This window comes from Petaurus breviceps, unplaced genomic scaffold, assembly GCF_028583685.1.
Source record: "Petaurus breviceps papuanus isolate PSGF00001 unplaced genomic scaffold, PetGlider_PUasm1.0 188, whole genome shotgun sequence".
Taxonomy (NCBI): Eukaryota; Metazoa; Chordata; class Mammalia; order Diprotodontia; family Petauridae; genus Petaurus; species Petaurus breviceps.
Window position 1 is genome coordinate 37,637,457 of NW_027185804.1, and position 22,630 is coordinate 37,660,086.

General features: G+C 41.7%; 1 protein-coding gene and 1 pseudogene across 13 annotated transcripts in view; both read right to left on the reverse strand.

Moving 5' to 3' along the window:
* Nucleotides 1-22,630, reverse strand: part of CELF1 (CUGBP Elav-like family member 1) — a 121,804-nt gene that overhangs the window by 14,887 nt on the left and 84,287 nt on the right. For 9 of the 13 annotated variants that reach the window (XM_069091633.1, XM_069091622.1, XM_069091624.1 and 6 more), the window contains 7 exons: nucleotides 10,243-10,430; nucleotides 8,598-8,680; nucleotides 8,066-8,114; nucleotides 7,484-7,618; nucleotides 7,086-7,165; nucleotides 6,661-6,822; nucleotides 4,263-4,338 (listed from right to left, as the gene is read on the reverse strand). In XM_069091633.1, coding sequence (XP_068947734.1) covers nucleotides 4,263-4,338; nucleotides 6,661-6,822; nucleotides 7,086-7,165; nucleotides 7,484-7,618; nucleotides 8,066-8,114; nucleotides 8,598-8,680; nucleotides 10,243-10,420 — 763 coding nt within the window. In that variant the 5' untranslated portion in view covers nucleotides 10,421-10,430. The remainder of the gene's footprint in view (nucleotides 1-4,262; nucleotides 4,339-6,660; nucleotides 6,823-7,085; nucleotides 7,166-7,483; nucleotides 7,619-8,065; nucleotides 8,115-8,597; nucleotides 8,681-10,242; nucleotides 10,431-22,630) is intronic. The other 4 variants (XM_069091625.1, XM_069091626.1, XM_069091621.1 and 1 more) reach the window with 1 other exon arrangement.
* On the reverse strand, nucleotides 19,352-19,958 carry LOC138163659 (large ribosomal subunit protein eL13 pseudogene; annotated as a pseudogene).

Here is a 22,630-nt window from a genome sequence, read left to right on the forward strand (position 1 = left end):
GCTTCTTGTATTTGAAAAGTCAAATATTCTGTTCAGCTCAGGTTTTTTTCATCAAGAATGCTTGAAAGTCCTCTATTTCATTCAATGACCATATTTTCCCCTGTATTATACTCAGTTTTGCTGGGTAGGTGATTCTTGGTTTTAGTCCTAGCTCCTTTGACCTCCAGAAAATCATATTCCAAGCCCCATCATCCCTTAATGTAGAAGCTGCTAGGTCTTGTGTTATAACCAGCCACACAGGAGTGGCTGCAGCCACCACACCTTCTCCACTTCTTGTTCTGGGTGCTGCTTGGATCATGCTCCCCGTTTCCAACAAAGTTCCACACTGATCTTTTACTTTGTCTATGGCATTTGTGGACTGAGAAATCTGGAAACCGCTATAGCTGCTGGTGATTTACTCTCATGAAGTTTGCTTCAGCCGACGCTGCTGGTCAGGGCCACCCTGCGGCTCAGTTGGGATTATGCTCCGCTCCCAGCACGCTGTGATGGACCCTTCCTGTCCACCTGTCGGGCTTCTTTCAATGGGAGATTTGTTTCTCTCTGTCACTTTGCGAGTTCTGTAGCTCTATAGTTTGTTTAGAGTAATTTTTTACATGTATTGGAGGAGGTAGAAGCTGGAGACGCACAGAAGTCCTGTTTCTACTATAGAGTGTCTTTAGCTCAGGGCTAGTGGCCCCACTAAATCTGCACCCCACTGATTTCCCCCCTCTCTCTGCTAACCTTGCCCTCCTGTTTCCCTACTGAATGAAATATATTTCTGTAACCAACTTTGTATTTGGCCTCCTTTGACCAGAGTTTAGATGAAAGTGGAAGCCCAAGTGTCAGTCACTCCCCTTACCCTGACCTCCCCTTCTTCATACAAACTTCTACATGCACATCCCAATTATGTGAGATGATTTCCCCTGACCTGCTTCTCCCCTTTACTCCCAGTGTATTCTACTTCCCCTCCCTTTCCATTTTTCTTTTAAGATCACTGTCATAACAGAACTTCTAACCCTTTCTGTGATCTCCCCATATTAGAATGTAAGCAATTTCAGCCTTCAGTGTTTAGTCCCTTGTGATTGTTTACTTTTTTATATTTCTCTTATTAACTTGTGTCTGAACTTCAAAGTTTTAATGCACCTCTGAAAAGTACATAGAAGTCCTCTAATATAGCAACTACCTCAAAGGGTTGTTGTGAGGATCAAATGAGATATTTGTAAAAAGCACTTAGCACAGTGCCTGGCACATAGCAGGAACTATATAAAAATATGTATTCCCTTCCTCTCCCTTATTTCCTTAAAGGTCTATTTTTTCCTTCTTTAGTATTAGATTTAGTTTTGCTGCGTAAGTTATTATTGGCTATAAGCCCACAGCCTCTGCCTTCTGGAATATCCTTATTCTAAACTCTCCATTCCTTTATGGTGATGGGTGCTAAATCATATATGATCCTGATTACTTCCTCTGCCTTGGAATCCTCTTTCTCTGAATGCTTGTAGTAATTTTTTCTTTAATCTGAATGTTCTATATTTTCACTATCATATTGCAGGGAGTCTTCATCTTAGAATTTCTTTCAGGAGATTAAATGGTAGATTCTATTTCCACTTTGCCCTCTGCCACTGAGAGATCAGGCAGTTGTCTTTGATGATTTCTTGAAATACCATGCTTAGTCTCTTTTATGATCATGGCTTTCAGGTAGTCCATTGACTGTTTAATTTTTTCCTCCTTGATCTGTTTTCCAGGTCAGCTATTTTTGTCCCGAGACACCTTAAATTTTCTTTCTTTTTTTCTTATTCAGTTCTCATTGTTTTAATATTTTTAGCTGCAGTCATTAAGCTTCTCTTTGGCTCATTTTAATTTTTAGGGAATTATTCCCTTTATAATTTTTTTTTCCACAGCTTCCACTTCTTTGATGAGAATATTTTCAAACTTTTTCTGTCTCTTTCTGAATTCTAATCAAATTTATACCCAAGCTTTCTTTGTGTATTTGCTTGTAGACGTTATGGAGTCCCTCTCTTCTTCTGGGTTTTGTCAGGTTCAATCTTCTAGGCTTCTTCTTGACTTCAGACTTTATACTAAGCCCAGACTCTGGAGGAAATGTGTGGGCTGGTCCTTCTCCTACTTTCTTGGAGTACTGAGTGCTGTGTTATTCTAAGATAATAAGAACACCTCAGGCTGGGGATCTAGAAGCTTTCAGTGTTCCCAAAGTAGTTTGAAACAGGGTAAAGTCTGATCACTACACCACTGGTCTGAGCTCTGGAGTTCTAGCAGATGGCTGCTGGGCTCCACCTCTATCAGCCAGCTGGAAAGCTCTACAGGTTTCCATTTGGGCTGGGATTTCTTCTCTAGTTATAGGTCTACAGGTTTCAAACTGGGCTAGAGTTCAAGACTGAGGCTGTTTGCTTTTGAATGTCCTCCTTGCTTGACACACAGAGCCCTCCTCACCCTGCACCTTACACAGATTTAGGCAAACTTTATACAGGATTGGGCACTTTGTATCTCCCTGCACTATGCTCATGGCCAGACTCAGCCCCCAGTGTCCACATATCTCTCTGTTTCCATATGCCTGCCTGGGCTAGAAGGTTTTCTAGATATGGGAGGACAGGAGAAGGGTGGGAGGGAAGAGATATACTTCTTCCTGCTCATTTGTCATCTTGGCTTCCAGGAAAATATAAATCTGATGGAAACATCCCAAAAGAAGAATCTGATTTTGGTGGATAAATAAGAGGTAACAGAGTAGAATGCGAGACAGGAAGCAAAAATGAACAAACTAACATAATTCTCTGGCTCAAAATGAAGCAGCTTTTAACCTGGGGATTTTTCACTTGGGAAAACCAAAGTCGGATAGTTTTCTTCAACTATCTAATGGACTATCATGTGGAGGGTGGGTCAGATTTGTTCTGTCTGATTTCAAAGGGAAAAACCTGCATAATGGGGTGGAGACTGTAAGGAAGCCAGTTTAGTCGTGATGTCAGGAAAAACTCTCCAACCATGAGAGAGATTCAAAAGCAGGGCGATCTCCCCAGGGAGGCGGCAGAGCCCTCACCCAGGAGGCTGCCAAGCAAAGACTGGACAGTTACAAGTCAGACATTTACAGGGAGACTCTTTTCAGTTATAGGTCACAACATTCAGAAAGTAGCAGCAGGACCAGCCCATTCAGTTATAGGAACTGCAATCCCTTCAGACTCTGAAGATGCTGTGATTCAGTTGGAAGAAGAAATTATTTTTTACTATTATGCCATGGAATAAAGAAAATGAACATTTATCTTCCAGGACAGCTCCCTACTCGTCTGACACATTCCCCACTGGATGGGACACTGCTATGGGCAATGCTGTTCTTTGATTCCACAAGACTTTGGGGAGTTACCTCAGGTAGGAACATGGAGGACTTTTTGTATCATTAAATTATGAAGATATTTGTATGCATGATTTTTAAAAAAATTTTTGAGGCACATTTCCTACAGAACTAAAAATTTCAAGGTTAAATTGTTTTAAAAATTCAACATACATAAGAAATAAAGATGACCAAAATCCTCCTACCCTAGCCACAAAACATGAAAGGTTCCCCCATGACCAAAGAATAAACCTTCCTCTATGCGCAGAGGAAGATGGCTGGCCATGCAGGTTTCCTGGGGAGTTATCTAGATGGGCTAGGAAAAGACGTTGGTGAATAGTTTCTTTAACACTTCTCCAAGACAGACCAAAGGAAAAACCTCTGGTATTTAGTATCAACTATTTCAATGCATTGGTAAATTTATGAGGCTTGAAATGATCATGAGATGATGGGTTTAGAGCTGGAAGGGACTTTAGGGGCCATCATGTCCAACCCACTAATTTGACAACTTATGAGGAAACCTGAGGTAGAAAAATTGGGTGACATGTCCAAGGTCTGAGGCAAGATCTGAAATTAGGCCTTTCCCCAGTGCTCTATCCATAAAGCAGGGTCTTAGCTTGATCTGTAGTACTAGGTAAGGAATCACCAAAATCTGAGTCTGTTTCTTCACCTCAATGGATCCATTTCAGTCTTAAAATACTGGGAGGTAGAAAGAAGCTTTTAGTGGAGATTTAAAATCGGAGTGCAGAGTTTCTCTGATTGCTCCAAACATCCTAATTCTGGCCTAGAATCTATCCTAGTACTACAAGGAAACACCCCTAGAACAAATTCCAAGATAAGTTTCCTTTAAGGTGAGAGTTAGATATTACAAAACCTTTAACCTAAATGATATCTGTCCAAGTCTAATGATTTGGCTGAAGATGACAAATGAAAAAAAAAAAACACTCACCTCCCATGGGGTGGAGGCTGCCCAGGGTGTTGAGGTTCCCAGAAGAGGCAGTCTGCTGAAGGAGCTGCAAATAAAGCTAGACATTACACCAAAAAACAAAACAAGAGTGAGAGTGAGGGCTGGTTCCGCGTCTGGGAGAACTCTACAGCACAGCAAAGCGAGCACACAGGCCCAGGCCCCAAGAGAGGAGGGGGAGGAATTGGAGAAGCCCCCAGACAGCCCAGCAGCACAGCCCAGCACAATACAACACAATTCACTGAGAGCCTGCAAGGCTCTAAGACAACAGGGGGACACAGAGAGCAGTGGAGCCAAAGGACAGCCCCAGGAAAGGAGAGAAAGCCCAGATCTGAGGGGCAGGCACTGCTTCTCCTAAAAGGCCACGTCCCAGGCGAAGTCTCTGCCTCCAGAGACTCTCTCTCCCTTACGTGCTCAGGTTCACATCTCTCCATGAGTGCACCCAATCTATTTCCATCTAGAGACCCCTCCCCTGCTGCTACACTGTCCCTGGCCAGTGCCCTGCTGCTCCCCAACCCCACAGCCTTCATCTTGGCCACCACAGCTTGCCATCTTGACTATCAGACCATCTGATTCCAAATTCTACCATGTCTAGAACATTTCCTACAATCACCCTGATTTTCCTCTAAGTGAGCTAGACCCTTTTCTCCCCCTCCATCCTCCCCAAGCACAAGAACCTTTCCATACAAACCAATCCCCACTGACAGCTCCCTAGGGATCAAGCTTATTTTCTTGTCGCAAGAGTTTCTTATACAAACTATCCCTCGGGTCTAGAAAAAATCTGCCCCCTTTTAGGCCACTTTGTGTCCTTTCTCCAGAAAGCTATTCATGAGACCAAGCTAGTAATGACACCCCCCCACCACAGCCCCTATGTCCTCCTCTCTGTACTCATATTAGAGCCACAGGTCCACTTACTTCTATCTGAATTTGCTACACACTTCTTCAGTAAAAGTTGCAACTTTAATGGTGGAAATGAATTCAAACTCAAACCTCACAACCCTTACAATGACACAGACCCAGCCTATAGATAAGGATGACAAGGAGAATGGCCCATAAGGCCCCCAAACTAAAGCATGAGTGAGGATCCCAAAAATAATATTAGCTCACACAGATAAAACTTTTTAAGGTTACCAAATCACATTATATTTGCTGTGTCACTTGAATCTTGAAAAAATCCCAGAAACAGATGTTATCCCCATTTTACAAAGGAGGAAGCCAAGGCTCAAAGGTTAAACTGTCCCAGGATCACCCAGTTTTTCAGGGTCAGAAGTAGCATCTGAACTCAGGTCTTCCAGGGATTTCCCCCAGTCTTGAGTCACAAGGGAGCTGCATCAGTGAAGGAGTCCCCTACCTTGCTAACCACAGGTGCTGTTTCTCCCCAGCCCTTCAGGGTATCATGCAAGGTCCTAAAAACTGTCACCAGAATGCAGACTGACACATCTCTGGTGACAAGTCTTACTGGAACCACTTTAGCCCACGAAGAGCTGCTTAAAATAATCAAAATGGTCAAGTAAGCCTATGAAGAAAGCCAGAAACTAAGGAAAAAAATCAGACTAAACACTGTCTCCCTGTTACTGTAAGTGTACTGGGTTCTAATAAATCTGAATTCTGAACATTCTTAGAACAGTGATGAGGAGCTGTCACCCCTCAGCCACAGTGCAGCGCCTGCCCTACTTCCCTCAGGTTGGGGAACTAACACTGCTGGCTGTCCCTTCCTCTAGCTCTTCCACAGCAAAAATGCAGAGCTGTATTTCCTATGCCCTGCCTTCACTCTTCTGTGGGCACTCCAAAAACGGCCCATTTAGAATGAGCAACGTTTCTCCTTTCCTCTAATGACTACAGCTTTCTGGAGGGCGGGCTCCCAGAGTCTCCTGGGACACTTAATACTGTGGTGCTGGATTTGGGTCTGTTCATGCTGCTGACCTTGGAACAAAAAGAGAGGAGGGAGAGTGCAACAAAGGATGCTGCTTCCATACAACACGGCATCCTTGGAAAATACATCTATATGACTGCTATAATAATCATGTCAGCTTCTTGCTCTCACAGGAGAGAACAATTCAGGGAACCTTTGAGGAAACCTCTGCATCCAGCAGGAAAGTATCTAAGACTAGGCAGTACAATGAGAGTACCATGATATAAGGAGGAGAGGAAAGAGGAGAAGATAAATGGAATAAGATCTTGGTTTTCTGCCTGTCCCAGAAGCCTCAGGTGCAATTAGAGAACAAACAGACAGACAGAAAGACAGACAGACAAACTAGCCAGATGCCTGGTGACTCCATTTTGGTGTCTGCCCACTACTGAGCCTGCTTCGCTGGCATCTATTTCAGAATCAAGTGCCCAGGAGTCCTACTCCACGGGCAAAGAGCCAGACGTGAAGACTCACTGCTAAGTACTGGGGTCCCAGAGTGTTCAGCCCAGCGAGATTCCCCCACACGGATGCGGCACTGATCTGCTGCATCTGCTGCTGCAGCTGCTGGGCCATGCGTTTCTGCTCTTTGTCCTTCTGAGTGTCTGCAAACTTCACCACGATGGGAGAGGAGCAGCCCTAAAGAGGCAATCAAGGGAGAAGTAAGGAAAAAAATGAGTCTGTTCTCTAATTCCAGTGCCAAACAGGGAAGGAGCTAAAGGCTCAGAGGTCAGGTAGTGGATCTTAACGGCTGAGGACATGAAACCAGGGTGGGAAGCTGCCATCACAGGAGGGACAGCCCCAGCTGCTCTCAGAGCACACCACCACGGGCATCCGGCCCAAGGATGAGTGCTTCTCCAAATTCTACTTTACGGGATTCCCCCTTTTCAAGGGGTCTTTACCTCCATAGTCTGTGCTTGATGCATCGCCTTGATGGCTGTCTGTGCCATGGCTCGTGTTGTAAATGTCACAAATGCACAACCTGGTGGAAGAAGGAATATCCTTGGTCTTCAAAGAATCCAAAGATCTCTCATTTACAAAACCAGAAAGAGTTTTAGTTGGATGCTAAAAAGCCAGGCAGTGCACTGATCATCTGGATGCAGGAATGCTCAAGGGCTCTTCCACACAGCCAGCTGGGGAGATTAGCTTTAATATAAAGGCAAACACAAGGCATAACCAAAGGGCACCCAAACCTCACCACACAGAGTTAAGTCCTTGCTGTCTAGGGATCATTCACTTGTATGAACTAAAAGAGAAGGCACCTCACATTTAACACCTCAAGAGCTAAGAGTGTTCATACCTCGGCTCAGACCATCAGGACCTCGTAATATTCTGCACTCTTCAATCTGTCCGAAGGAAGAGAACATGACTCGGATATCATTTTCATTGCACTTCTTGGAAATCATACCAATAAACAGCTTCCTGTCTTCCACTGCTAAGAGACCAAAGTACAAAAGCCTTTTTTAAACATTACTTTGAAAGACAAGGAGAAAAGGGTGAAGGTGCCCACGCTCACTAAGGACCAAGGAGAGACATCTTTCACTGGCTTGTGCTGCCCACTTGGCTTACCACCTGCTCTCTACTAGCTAAAACTCAGCCCCCACCTTTTCTGCCATCTTGCCCTTTCTCTCCTGCTCATAAGGCCTTTAACCATCAAGAAAGGAATTCCAGTTAATTCTAACAGTTCTTAGACATACTCTACTCAACTTGCTACCAATTCAAATTTCTTTCATTTGCTGTACTATTTATTGTTCTAATACAAGACACTTAAGAAAATCCTCTATTTCCTGCCCAATCCACCTGGCCCTCTGTAACTCAGAAATTTTAATAATAAAGTCTAGAGAACTGTCTTGATTAGGGTACAGGTCAACAATATATTTACCATTGTTTTTTTCACTGTCTGCAGGTTTCATCTGTATAGGATGATGCATCTGAAAAAGAAAAATAGTACCACTTAATATTCACACATTAGCTACATGGACTCTTCAAGACTGGGCAGAACCCTCATCTCAATATCTCTTCGTGTATGTTATAGTATACTATATTATACTGCACTATAGTAAACTGCACATACCAAGCATCTAAGATCTGTGTCTCAAATGGCCAAAATACTAACATTTCTGGGATACTGAATTATAACAAAAGAGTCTTGGGAGATTTTCTTAATTTTCCAAGACAGCACCATTTTTATCCCAAACTTAGGGCTCAGACAAGAAGAGTCAAGATGTCAAATGCACAAGGCTACAGGGAACATTCTTGCCAACTTTGTCAAAACTGATTTCTCACAGATATCTGTGGAGGTTCTTGTGAGTCTGCTGTTTGGGAAAGGGTTCGCGGTACTGAGACCAGGAGCTCATATACTTGTTAAAGCCACTCAAAGACTTCCTGACAGAATGGATGTTCTTTCTTCTTACCCCTGGGAGGATCTTCATATTGTGAAGAGCGTTCTGTGCTTCAAGTGCAGCTTTCCGGGTGTAAAACGTAACAAAACAGCACCCTGTCATCACAAACAAATGATTAGGACTAATCTTGTGCAGCTCTTACAAGGAGAACTGCTTGCTTATACATACAAGATGGATAAAAAATACACAATTCACAAGATCGTTTAAGTTTTTAAATGCCTATCTAAATAAGAAAATTAATAATGTTATGTTGAGACGGATAAAGTTTCTTATAGCACTATGTATCTCTCATGAGATCACGCTGAACTTATCTGTAAGCTTCTTTAGCAGTTTCATTTAAAAACCTGCAAATGTCAAATGCCATTTTTCTTTTCATTTTACCCTTTAGTAATGTACTATGTGTAGATATGTGCTTTGCACATAGCTGTCGTGTATGGAGCACATATATGATCAGCTTCATGTCCCTGCTCTCCTCACTGTCCAGGGTAAGACACCAACTCCACCAGCTGGTATTTCTCCAAAGCTTACTTACACCCCTCCTCTGCCCTCCGCCCTTTAGATTTCCCGTCACCTCCTCCTGCTTTTTGACCCTGCCTATGGGTATATCCCATCATGCAAGGAGAGGACTTTACCCAAAAGATACACCTGTTTAACCTAGTTCAGTCTTTCTGTTCCTTCAAGGCCCAGCTTGGGTGCCACCTCCTAGTAAAAGCTTTCTCAAATTTCTCCAGTTAACAAAGATCCCTCTTCCTCTCAAACCATCCTCTGTTGTATTCACTATATTCTAGCTCATACTAGTGTTCTTGTCTTATCACACTTATTAGACTTAAGCTCCTAGAAGGCATGTCTTTTTCAATTGCCCCCTCCCCCCCCCCTGCGGGGAGGAAGGGCCCAGCAGAAGGTGGCAGAGGCAGCAGTAGCAGTAATAACAGAAGATAAGAACACTAATAACAAGAACAAAACGTCCGTAATGTTTTAAGATATAAAGGACAGAATCACATAATTTAAGTTAGATGGGTCTCAGCAGCCATCTTGTCTAAACACTACCTGAAAGGAATCCCTCCTGTGACAAATGGCCATTCCAACTCTATCTGAACACCTCTCACGGCCACCATTCCCCTCCAATCACTGGCAAGGTTTGCAGGTTATCAAAGCTAGCCTTTCTTCTCTAGGAGCTCTACGTATGATTCATGCCATTACAAACAGAGGGAATCTGAGGCTCACTGACCAGCCCAGAACTCCACAAATCCTAAATGATGAGAGTCTGCCTTCAAGGATGGGGACGCTACACTGAGCCATGGAGCCTCACTGTGTACCCAAGGTGCCAAGCACTGCGCCCTTGCACAAATGAAGCACTTTATGAAATGAGAATCAGATATTATCCTCATTTCTATCATCCCCAATCATTTACTCCTTAAGTAATTTTTAATTTTTTTCCAAGTCAAAAAGTATTAAGTACTTGCTATGCGCTGAACCAAGTGAAGTTTAGCTAAAAGGGCAGTCTTCTTTCCTAAATGAAAAAACAACTGACCAGTGAGAAAACATATATCTAAGATAGATCAATCGATCAATCAATCATCATAGAATCATATGCAACAGGAATTATACTCGGAAAACTCAATCTTTTCTCATCAATGAGAAAAACCAAAGTCCTCACCTTTGCTCTGGGGAGGGTTTTGGCTCCTATCCCTCAGGACGTTGATTTCATAGACAGCACCATACTGTTCAAAGAGTTCCCTCAGATCTTTTTCCGACCAGCTCCTAGGAACCTGACCCACAAACATCTTAATGGCATCAAGGTCAGGTTGGTCCGGGTGATCCAGTGTTCCATTCATTTTCTTCGAGCTGCATGAGATAAAGAGAAGCCTCTGTTACACAGTCCAATCATACTTACCTAGGAAACTTTTCCTCTAAGCAACTATAGCACCAAAGTGCTTCATCAAGAACTACATCAAATATATTCTAGTACCTTAAATATACACTTATATATGCCAGAAACCTGGAAGAAAATTTTTTTCCTGGGGTATATTAGGAGACAAGGAACCAGAGAGGCTCCTCTTGCTTATACTGAGCACAGCCCCAAGAGCTAAGTCAATCAAACAACAAGCATTTATTAATCTCCTACTATGTATGAGCCAGGCACTGAGCTAGGAGCTGGGCACACAAAGACCAAAACAAACAAACACATACATAAAATGAAGCAATCCCTGCTCTCAAGGAGCTTACATTAAGAGGCAAAGGAAGAAGACCAGTCAGGAGCTGTTAGCATCTACTTGGAAATGGAATAATGGTATTAATGTTGCCAAGAGGCCTGAAGCGCTATTCTCCCTCATCATCCACTCTCCCCCCCTCACCACCTCGAACAGTGCTTGTACAGGGAAAGTAAAGTCTACTTGATAAGCATGTTCTTTTCTTTTGCTAGCCTCCAAGCAATCTGTTCTTTTGCTGTCCCGCCCACCATGGTTTTCCCATTCTGTTGGCTCCTGCAATGAAGTCACCATTCTGTGTTGAGGACATCATTGTCTGTTGCCACGGAAATGATAATGCTCTTCTCCAAGCATGAGAATTTCATAGCAGAATCAGAGGCAAGCCTACTCAAAATACACATACTTTTAAAGAAACTTCCAAAGTACTTAATTAATGGAATAAAAATAAAATAAAAACAGGAGCAATTAACTTGCATAAAGGAGAACTTTTAAAGCCCTGTACCAAAGACAAGTTCTCAAATTCCTAGACCAAACTTCAGAAGGCACAAATAAAATATCGACAAAAGTGATTAATAATAATCCCAATAATTCTGAGTCCAGGGCTCACAAAGCAAAGTTAGGCTTTGAAGAAAAAAACTATAAAAACAAGTATCATCATAATTTAGAGCAAAAAAGGGAACTCAGATCATCTAGTTAAACCTCCTCATCTTTCACAGTGGTACACTGAAGGTGACAGCAATGACCAGGCTTGTTCAATGCCACAGAGGAAGGGAGGGGCTTGAACCAGATCCCACCAGATCCTGACTCCAACTTTCCCCTAAAATGCAAGCACAGGCACTAGACAGGAACTTCAAACCCTGTACTCTCTGAAATACAACACTGCTTCTCTACCATCACTTAATTTTACCCTCTCTCGGTTACCTTGAGACTCAGTATCCCCACTTGGTTTTGACATGCTACTCAACCTAGCTCCACACTAATTAATGCCACTTCACTAAACCCAAACTCCATCAGGACTCCTGCAAATCATTTTGAAAGAATTACAGGACAACAAAATTCATCATATTTTTACTCTTTTATTTGCCTTTTCTCTTTACCAATCTTTCAGGTTATTTTTCTTCTCATTTCCATTATAGCCCTATTAAATTCCAAATCACCTCTTCTAAAAACTTATCAAACCAGCCTGATATTTTCACCAATCTATATATGACGGTTTGCTCTTTCCCCTTGGTCTTTAACCATGCTCTATAATTCTCAAATTAATAATTTTTTTTTTTGCTCCTCCAATCATCTCTCCTCTGCCTTGTTTCCTTTGAACTTCAAGATTTGTTACTTCTGTCTTTTTTCAGTCTAAGACCAAGTATGAAACATTTAGCATGCTAATCAATTAAGAGTTCAAATTAGGGATGTCCTGCAGATGTTCAAAGACACTGTAGTAATACAACAGTTTTTCCAAATCTGCTAATTAGTAGTCAACCAAAGGACTTTCAATTAATATTTCACCAATTTCAGAACTGGAAGAGACCTCAGAAGCCTTTTAGTCCCATTCATTCTGAAAGATCCCTTTCCCAACAAACCCACCTCCCCTTTGCTTGAATTTTCAGGAGGAATAAATCAATTACCTCTACAGAAAGTTGACTCCACTTTTAGGTAGTTCTGTTAGGAAATTTTTTGTGACATCAAATCTCAATTTACCTCTGAACTTATACTCATGGCCCTTGATTTTGCCTCTGAAGCCAAAGAGATCCAGTCCAACGCCCCAAGTGAGAAGGTAAAACAACACTTCTCCAGGTAAACAGTCCTCATTCCTTCAACTAATAATCAGGCCCTTCTCTCTTCTGGATAGACAGTTCTCACTTTAAGTGAATTCGCATAACGTAAATTGAACTTTACAACTTGTAAAGAATTTTGCATTCCCAAACCCCCACCTAAGTTAACTTTACAGTAGCAGTTCTTTCTCTCTGTCTCTGTCTCTCTCTCTCAGCACTCTATGGTCTCCCATACCCCCACCAAAAAAACTAACAAAAAAAGGACCCTAAAACACCACACCCTTAAAAAAAAACACAGTGCTTAAAATGAAAGCAGAAGAAAGGAAGCCCAGAGAGACTGCCACCACTGGATCAAGAACTTGGCTTGAGACCTCTGGCACTGAGTGAAGACCTGTCCTCTCTGGTCGGTGTCTGGCCCTCAGATCTGCCCCTTATGTTCTTTCTCTCAGTTCTGGCCAGGCACCCCCTTAGCTGGCTCCAGCCCCGTTGAGTTCTTCCTTCTCCTCTGCTCTCAATTTTCTGCCCTCGGGGCTCACTTGTCTTTGAGGCTTGTCTATGCTGGCACCCTCCCTCCACAGGCACTTAGTCCCCATCCTGCCTGCCAGCCCTGCCTGCCCCCCACCCAATGTCCATGGGCAAATTTGCATTACAGAAAAGTCACTTTTCCCATGAAGGTCTGCAGAATGGCCTACTTACTTTGCAATTAACTGTCTGCATTTTTTTGTTTATCAATGTGGCACTTAGAAACAAACAACACTCCATATTGGTGGTAAGATAGAATGCCACAAAATGGAACTTGGGCCTCTCTTAAAGAAACCTGAAATAGCATTAGCTTTTTTCTTTTCTTTTCTTTTACCACATTACATTGCTGGCCCAGAGTCCAAGGCCACTAAAACTCCCAGATCTTTTTCAAAATGCGATCTCACCATGCCTTCCTTGTCTCCACCTTGAACTTAGGAAGCAAAGTTTCTGAACACAAATCTAAGACTTCACATTTACCCTATTCAATCTCACATTATTTAGATTTGAATCAATATAACACCATCAAGATTCTTTTGGTTCCTAGGATTGGAAACAATGAACTTTTCATCCTTACAAGGTGTTAGGTAACTTGTGCAGTTCTTTCATCTACATATTTGGTAAGCAAGCCATTTATTCCTTTAAGTAACTCACAAAAACATTAACTAGCACATACCAAGAGCACAATATTTGGGGGCACCTCATTGGAGACCTTCTGACAAGCTAACATTTAACTACTAACTACCTCTGAGTTTGCTCATTCAACCATCTACCTGAATCCATCTAGCTATCAAATATCCACTATTGGGGCATGTTTTAATGAGACTTTATCAAATGCATTTCTAAGATCCAGGTAAATTCAGTATTCCCCAAACACACCAGTTTATGCACCCTGTCAATAAAAGATATAAAGTTGGCATGATGTAACCTGGCTGTGTTCTATGCTTCTGTTTATAGCTGTTTGGCACATAGCAGGCACTAATAAAATAAATGCATGTTGATGCATCAGTAGCCATGCTTTTAATTATACCGTTCAGAGTTTTGCCAGGTATCACAGCAAAGGCCACTGGCTAATAGTTTGCTGAGTATTTTCTTCATGAGAGTTTGGGATAATTCCTTCCTCTTAATCCTTTCGTTATTTGACCCCATCTACAGAAACCTATGTATTAAAAGTAGTCCTGAAACACAAATCCTTATCTCACATACCTCCCCAAAATATTTGCTATCCTGGCCTGAGCTTCTAAATTTTCCCTATTAATCTTCTCTAAGATTTGTTTGTTAAACGTTTAAAACTCTACAGATTTTAATTAATTCTGTATATGATTAAAAAAAAAAAGGCTTTAGGCACTGGAGTCCTAAGTTCTATCATATGAGAGTGTTACTGTATGAAAAAGGGCCTGTGCAGAAACTAATGATAGGCCAACATCTTACACCATATACCAAAATAAAGTCCAAAAGGAGTACGCGACTCAGATATAAAGGCTGATACTCTAAGCAAACCGGGGGAGTAAGGAATAGTTTATTTGTCAGATCTATGGAGAATGGAAGAAGTTATGACCAAACAAGAGATAGAGAAAATTATGAAATACAAAATGGAGAATTTTGATTACACTAAATTGAAAAGTTTTTGCACAAGCAAAGCCAATGCAATCAAGATTAGGAGGGAAGTAGAAAATTGGGAAACAATTTTTATAACACCAATGTCTCTGAAAAAAGTCTCATTTCTAAACTATATAGAGAACTGAGTCAAATTTATAATACAAGTTATTCCTCAATTGATAAGTGGTCAAAGTATATGAAAAGATTTCAGAGGAAAAAAATCAAAACTATCTATAGTCATATTAAAAAATGCTCTAAATCACTATTAGAGAAATGCAAATCAAAACAACTGTCAGGTACCACATCACACACACCTATCATATTGGCTAACATGACAAAACAAGAAAATGATAAATGCTTGAGAAGATGTGGGAAAATTGGAACACTGATGCATTGCTAGTCGAGTGGTGAACTGATCCAACCATGCTGGAGAGCAATTTGGAACAATGCCCAAATGACTATAAAAATGTGTATACCCTTTGACCCAGCAATAACATTTCTAGGGCTGTATCCCCAAAAGATCATACAAATGGGAAAAGGACCCACATATACAAAAATATTTATAGCAGCTCTTTTTGTAGTGGTCAAGAATTGGAAATTGAAGGGATGCCCATCAATTGGGGAATGGCTGAACAAGTTGTGGTATATGAATGTAATGGGATACTATTGTGCTATGAGAAACGATGAGCAGGCAGACTTCAGAAAAACTTGGAAAGACTTCCATGAACTGATGTTGAGTGAGGGTAGCAGAACCAGGAGAACATTGTACCTGTGAAACTGTTACTGTTAACAGCCACATAGTTCGATGATGAACTTTCATAGACTTGGCTTTTTTTGTCTTTTTGGAGGGGGGAAGGCAGGGCAATTGGGGTTGACTTACCCAAAGTCACATGTCTATTAAGTGTTAAGTGCCTGAACTGCATTTGAACTCCGATCCTCCTAACTCCAGGGCCAGTGCTCTATTCACTTTACCACCTAGTCACCCGACTTGGCTCAGAAGTTCTTAGCAATTCAAGGATCTAAGACGACCCAAAAGAGTATGGAGTCTAAATGTAGACTGAAGTATATTATTTTCTCTCTCTCTGAAAACAGATTTAATATGATTGTATATGTAGAGCCTATATCAAAGTACAAGCTGCCTTGGGGTAGAGGGAGGGGAGAGATGGGTAGAAAAATTTGGAACTCAAAATGTTACTGAAGTGAATGTTGAAAACTAAAAATAAATAAATTTTTTTTAAAGCAGTTGGGGTTAAGTAACTTGCTCAAGGTTACACGGCCAGTTATTTCTGGGTATGGTGCTAAGTATCTGAGCCCGGATTTGATCCCAGGTCATCCAGACTCTGGGGCCGGTGCGATAAATAAATTTTTAAAAAAGGAAAAAGAAAAAAGAAAAACGGTCTGTGATTAGTCAAACAATGCACCTTACTCCCAATGCACAGAGCAAGAAGAAAGGGATTTTGTCCTTTGAAAATAAGAGGTGACTCCCCGCTTTCTTTCTGTTAACGCACCCCTAAACAACCTTTTCTCCCCATGCTTAACTATAACACAAGAGTAAATTGTAGCCATATTCCTCCCAAATCATAAAGTAGAAATATATAGAAGAAAAGTGACAAATTATTAAATCTTAAAGGGACAAAGATTTAACTAAGGACCAACCTGGGGTTCTAGAACCAAACGGTATTCATGAATGGCACTTCTTTGTAAAAAGGATTTTATAAGGGAGAGAGGTAGGAAGGAGAAGCAAAGAAAGAAAAGAGTGCCAATGAAACAGTAAAAATATATGTAGAGAAAAGTGGGAGGCTGAGGTGGGGACTTTTTTCCCCCTGCAAAGGAGGGAGGGAGAGAGGAGGAGAGAGGGAGGGAGAGAGAGACAGAGAGAGAGGGAGAGAGGGGGAGAGAGACAGAGAGAGACAGAGACAGAGACAGAGAGAGAGAGACAGAGAGACAGAGACAGAGACAGAGACAGAGAGAGAGACAGAGAGACAGAGAGAGACAGAGAGACAGAGAGACCCAAGCTATTTTCTCACCTTCCAAAAATTAGCTTATGGCTTCCTTAACAACAAAGGTAACCACTTCTCATTAACCAATCTGTTGTCAAGTCCTGTTGATTCCACCTCTCCAATATTTCTTCTATACATGCCTTCTCTCCTCTGATACAAGCAACCATACTGGTGCAGGACTCCCCTCAACAGCTCCTAATGAACAGGTTTGACAATGAGGCACTCTCAAGCTGGACCCTCCCCCTATAAAGTCTACTTCTTTCTCCCACTGCAGAATCCCTCCTACAAGGTGCAGACCAGCCTTCACTCCCTTTCCACCCCTTTTTCAAATCACTGTCTCATCCTGGAAAATTCCTCCGTGCCTGGGTCCTCCTCAACCTCTGCCACCTTCTTGAACTGGACTATCCTGGTAAGACCTGTCCCCTCAACCCCAAAAAGATCCTCCTTGGACAGGTCTCCATTCTGGCCTTCATTCCCCTCCCAGTTGTTCCTGACCCCCTGCACATGGTGCTTGTCTCCCCCTCTTCTCACTGTGACCATCACACTCCTCTACCCCTCAGTTTTCCCCAGTGCATCAGCCCTGCAATAGCTACACTTTCATCCCTGCCTTGAAACCTTGGTGAGCCAGTTCAACTCTACCCTATCCTCTAAATTTGGATCCCTTTGACCCTTGCTCTTTTGTTTACCATAGCTAGCCCAAACTCAACTTTGGACAATTCACCCCTTTTGCCTTGTTCACAGGCTGCTGCCTAGAGCCAGATAACATCACAAAATTGTGCCCAATGGGTTCATTACAAATTTATGTTACATAATCTCAAGGAAATCCTTATGTAAGTCTAATAGATTCACTCTCCCACTCACCAGAGTTGCCATGGCACCTCTCTCCTACCCTCAGGTAAGGACTCTTCTTCAGTCTCTTCCTTTCTACTGGCTACTTCCCTGCTACACACCCATGTCTTCCTCATTAAAAAAATCTTTTTTTGTTCTTATGACCCCTCTATAGTTTATTCTATATTTCTCCTCCCTTTCAAAACCCTTGAGAAAACCATCTATAACTGCTGCCTCCACTTCCTTTCCTGTCACTCTACTCCCTCTGAAATCTAGCTTCCATCTGTCCTCATCTTTCAACTGAAACTGCTCTCTCCAGAGTTTCCAATGATCTTTTCTCAACCTCTCACCCTTCTTGACCTCACTGCAGCCTGACACTGTTGATCCCTTTCTTTCATGTAATGCTCTGTTCTCCCTAGGTTTTCCATGGCATTTCTTTATCCTGCAGTAGTACTCTACCAGCCTGGCTATTCTTCAGTCTCCTGTGCTGGCTTCTTCATCATGGCTGTGCTGCAAAGCTCTGTCCTGGATCTTTTCTTCCCTCTAGCTACTATTATTCCTGAGAAGTCAATCAACGAGCACCTCTATGCAGATGATTCTGGGACCCAGGCATAACCTCTCTTCTGACCTCCAGCAGTCTTGCAACTCCAAATGCCTATTGTACATCTTGAACTAGATGGTTCCTCCAGACCTTAAACTTCTACAAAACTGAACTCATTACCTTTTTCCTCGAATCCTCCCTTCTTAAATTCCTGATTACCGTAAAGAGAACTACCATTCTCTGAGTCACTCAGACTCTTAACGTATCACCCTCTCTCTCTCTCTTCTCATCCCTCCTCAATAACCACCTGTTGTCAAGTCCTGTTGATTCCACCTTTCCATACACGCCTTATCTCCTCTGATACAGCCACCACACTGGTGCAGGGCACCCCTCAATAGCTCAAGCTTGCACTACTTCCAATCAGAGACTTCTGGTTGGTGTCCCTGGTTGATTTGTCCCCACTCCAATCAACTTTCCAATGAGCTGCCAGGTTATCCTCCTAATGAGTAGGTTTGACAATGGAGCCCTCCTACTCAGTCACCTCCATTGGTTACCTATTATTTTCAGTCAGTCAATAGTTGTTTACTATGCACCTACTATGTACCAAGCAATGTGGTAAGTGCTGAGGATTCTAAGAAAGTTAAAAAAAAAAAGTCCCTGCTCTCAAGGAGCTCACAGTCCAATGCAGAAGGCAACATGCAAACAGCTATGTACAAACAAGATACACAATGGATAAATTGGGGGGAAAATCATCAGAGGTAAAATACTAGTATGAAGGAGGATCCAAAGGGCTTCTAGCAGAAGGTAGGATGTGAAGGAACTCAGGAGGAGGAGGTTAGGAGGGAGACAAATCCAGGCACAGGGGACACCACCAAGTAAGAAGATGGAGTTTCTTGTGTGAGGAAGAACTATGAAATGTGTGTGTGTGAGAGAGGGACAGGGACAGACAGAAATGGTCAGACCAGCTAAGCCGAGGCCTAGAATGGGGAAACACTTGAGGCAAGGATACCAATGAGCAAGCTATTACAACAGTCCAGGCATGAGATGAACGTGGAGCTGTACAGTGCTGGCAGTGTGGTGGCAGTGTCAGGAGACAAAATCACAGCCTCTGGTGCAACATCAATATCCCTAACCTTTAAACAAAGGAGTATCTTTCCCAGTGCTAACAGTGCACAAACTATGTATATTTTATTGAGGGAAGAGGATAGGAAGGAAGGAACATTCAGGAACAAATATAAAATCCTCTCTTTGACTTTTGTTATTGTTGTTTTGTATTATTTTGTTCAAAGTTCTCAGAAACTGTTTAGTTCACCTTTGCTTGTTTTGCCTGGATTCCAAAAAGACCAGCATTGGCCCAGCCTAACTAGCCCAAAGACTAGCAACTAACTGCCTTGAAATTCTTCTAATCTTCTGTAATGACAAAATAAAGAGATTTCTCTTTCTCAAAGACATTTCTGATAAGCATAACTGGTAATAAAAACTGGGCTGCTAATCTTAGAGCTATCGCTCTTCTTAGGGGCAGATGCTTTCCTTGGGAAGAGGATTACACATTTACCTGGAGATACTCAGCAGACTTATTTTGGTGATGAGGGTCCACAGAGATGCCAATGGTCCATGCCACTGTTGTATGGATACCAGCCACCCTCATAGCTCTTCCAAGCTGAATCCTTTACCAGCACATACTCTGGTGTGATATTGGACAGTAGGAATCTCAGAATTGGCCAGAAAGGACCAGAAAGATGGAGGGTGAGGAGCAATTTAACAAGCTTTTGCTTGATGGGCTTTTCTCTTCATCTTCCTGGCTGGCTTGTTAAACCACGTGGTAATTCATCTTTGTCAGTCTTTGTTAAAATGGGGTTTCAGAATCTTGCCATTTTGGCTGGATGCCATGGATCTGAGCCCTCCTCACAGGTACCACCGCTGAGTAGGAAGGCTGTTTTGACTTCTAAAGCACTTTCCAACAGCGTATCTTTTCACCAGCTATCTCTCCCTTCCTTAGAATACTTCCTTCTCATCTTGTCTCTTGCCCAATCTGATCTCCTTCAATTCTTAGCTAAACTATCACCTTCTGCAAAAAATTTCTCCCTGCCCCACATAATGTTAGTGCCATTGATCTGAGATTGCTTTTAATTTATTCTTTTTTCTTCTTCAACTTATGAAATATGTGTGTATGTATGTCATTTATGCACAAGGTCTGGCACACAGTTAAGTGCTTAATGAATGCTTGTTGATTTCTTTTTCAACTTGGATTCCTGAACTACTTTTTGCTCCTTTTGTAACTCCATTTCGATACAGTTGGCTTCTTTTGGGATGCTATGTATTTGATTTCATGCATTTACAAACATTACTGGTAGAAGGTTTCACTAGGCTACCAAAGGAGACCGTGACAGAACAAAAGGTGAAGAACCTGTGATCTAGATAAAAAACTGAAGCCAAAGCTAACTTGATGTCACCTTCCCAAGGGACCAATATGAATGGTAAATTTCATCTGAAAATAACAGGACAGTTCAAGTTCTGAAGTGAAACCACATTCTCTTAGTGGACTAGGGAAAATTCTTCTCAGGGTCACATAACTCTGAAAGAACTGCATTACTTAGTATGTTTGCAATAACTAGGGTTGGGAGTAGAAAACCTACAAAACCTATATGAACTTTTAAAATATTCCAATCTGTTGAGATCTTCTGGAATCACAACTGTTATCCAATATCAGAGATTTATTTCCTAGCTTTGGGTTACCTGTACATTTTAGAGAAATATTATCTATGCATGTATCCAAGTCACTGTCATCATATAGGTCATGGATAAAGATGGTACCTGGTGGCATTCCACTGGAGATTTTAAAAAAGGCCATGGAGAACATTCTTCTTGTGGCCCAGCCATTTGAAAACTCCAAGTCTATTACTTTACTATTCCATCAGTTTATCTCCACCTAGTTTTCAGAGCTTAAATGAGTGACTTTGTAGAAAGCTTCATTAAAATTTAGATTAACTTGAATGGGGCCAAGTATAGTGGCAACCACAGTAGCATCCCCAGGATGGCTACTAGCACAGGTTCCTAGATCTGCTTTACTAGGAAAGACAGCTATTTAAGGGGTTAACAATTTATTTTAATTACATTCACAAGTTCAGGGGAAAAATCAGCACCCTGAACTTCAGAGAAAACACAAACAGAGAAAATGTAAGCAAAGAAATAAAGACCAACAGATAGGGCTCTGACTGCCTGAAGCAACTATATACTTTACATACATCCCTAGATGGAGGAGCAGTTGGGGAGCTCTGAACATGTGGCCACTCAAAGTCTCGACCAGGGAATCACAAAATCCTTCTCATAAGTGAGCACTCAAAGCTAAATACCAACTCACAGTATATATACACACTTCTCAGAGCCAGAAGGCATCACAACTCTCCTGACTCAGTGCCTAATTAGACATCAGCAAAAGGTATAAAAGCCTTCCTACAAGCAAGCCTCCCCTAAGCAAGCTTCCCTTAATGGCCTTCAGGTGAGGCCTTCACCTTTTAATGGCCAGGGAAGATCTTAAATCCCATTAACATTACACCAAGGTGACTATGATAATGAAAAGGAAAATAACTCTGAAAAGACTTATGTGATCAGTGAAATGAACTAGCCAATCACAACTCCAGAAAGCTGACAAAGTTAGACAATTCAGACATAGGTAGTAAAAAGCAAATTTCCTTTATTTGATTACACTTATTCACTACAAGGAAGGAATGGGGTGGGGGTGAGGGAGAATGTTACAGTGATATTAAAAAAGGAGAGAAAAATGTCAGCAAAAATGTACAGAGAGAGGGGAACAGAAGGAAATTCAGAGAGAGCCAGAGATAAGCAAGAGTGCTAGTACAATTGTCTTGAACACATTCTTTTAGAAAACCCAAGCTGTACTTGAGATTCATTGTTTCATACATAATGTTCTTTATATTCTTAGAAACTTTTTAAAAAATCAGGATAAACTATAGCTATACCATCTAACAAGCATGTTCCAACCCATTTAACTGATACATTTTGTCCTAAAAAACAACTGTGTAAACAAAAATGGTGTGTAAGGAAAATCACAAGGCACATCACCTGATATATATCTCTTCTTCTGAATCATATTCAACTTTCTTTTATAAAACCAGATTCCTACTGAGACAATATATTACAGTAGATCACAAGATCATAGATTTAATAGAAGAGGTATAAGGGATTATTAGTGCAAGACCTTCACTTTATAAATGGCAAAAGTCAGGTCTAGAAAGATTAATGACTTGCCCAAGGTCACACAGAGTTAGCATTAAGATTTGAAACCAAACCCCAGAATCTTTTCACTGAACCACACCAAAAATAAGAGCACTTGGTCATCAAGCCTAGCAGATTGGTAAAGCTGACTGAAGGTGGAAATAGTTGATGCTGGAGAGGCTGCAGAAAGAGAGGGACAGAATATGCTACTGAAGAACTATGAACTGATCCAACTATTTCATAATTTGAAATTATTCTAGGAAATAAAAGTGACTAAACCGTCCTTAATCCTTTAACCCAGAGATCCTACTGCTAGACCAAAAGTTGAAGGAGGGCATGGAAAGGT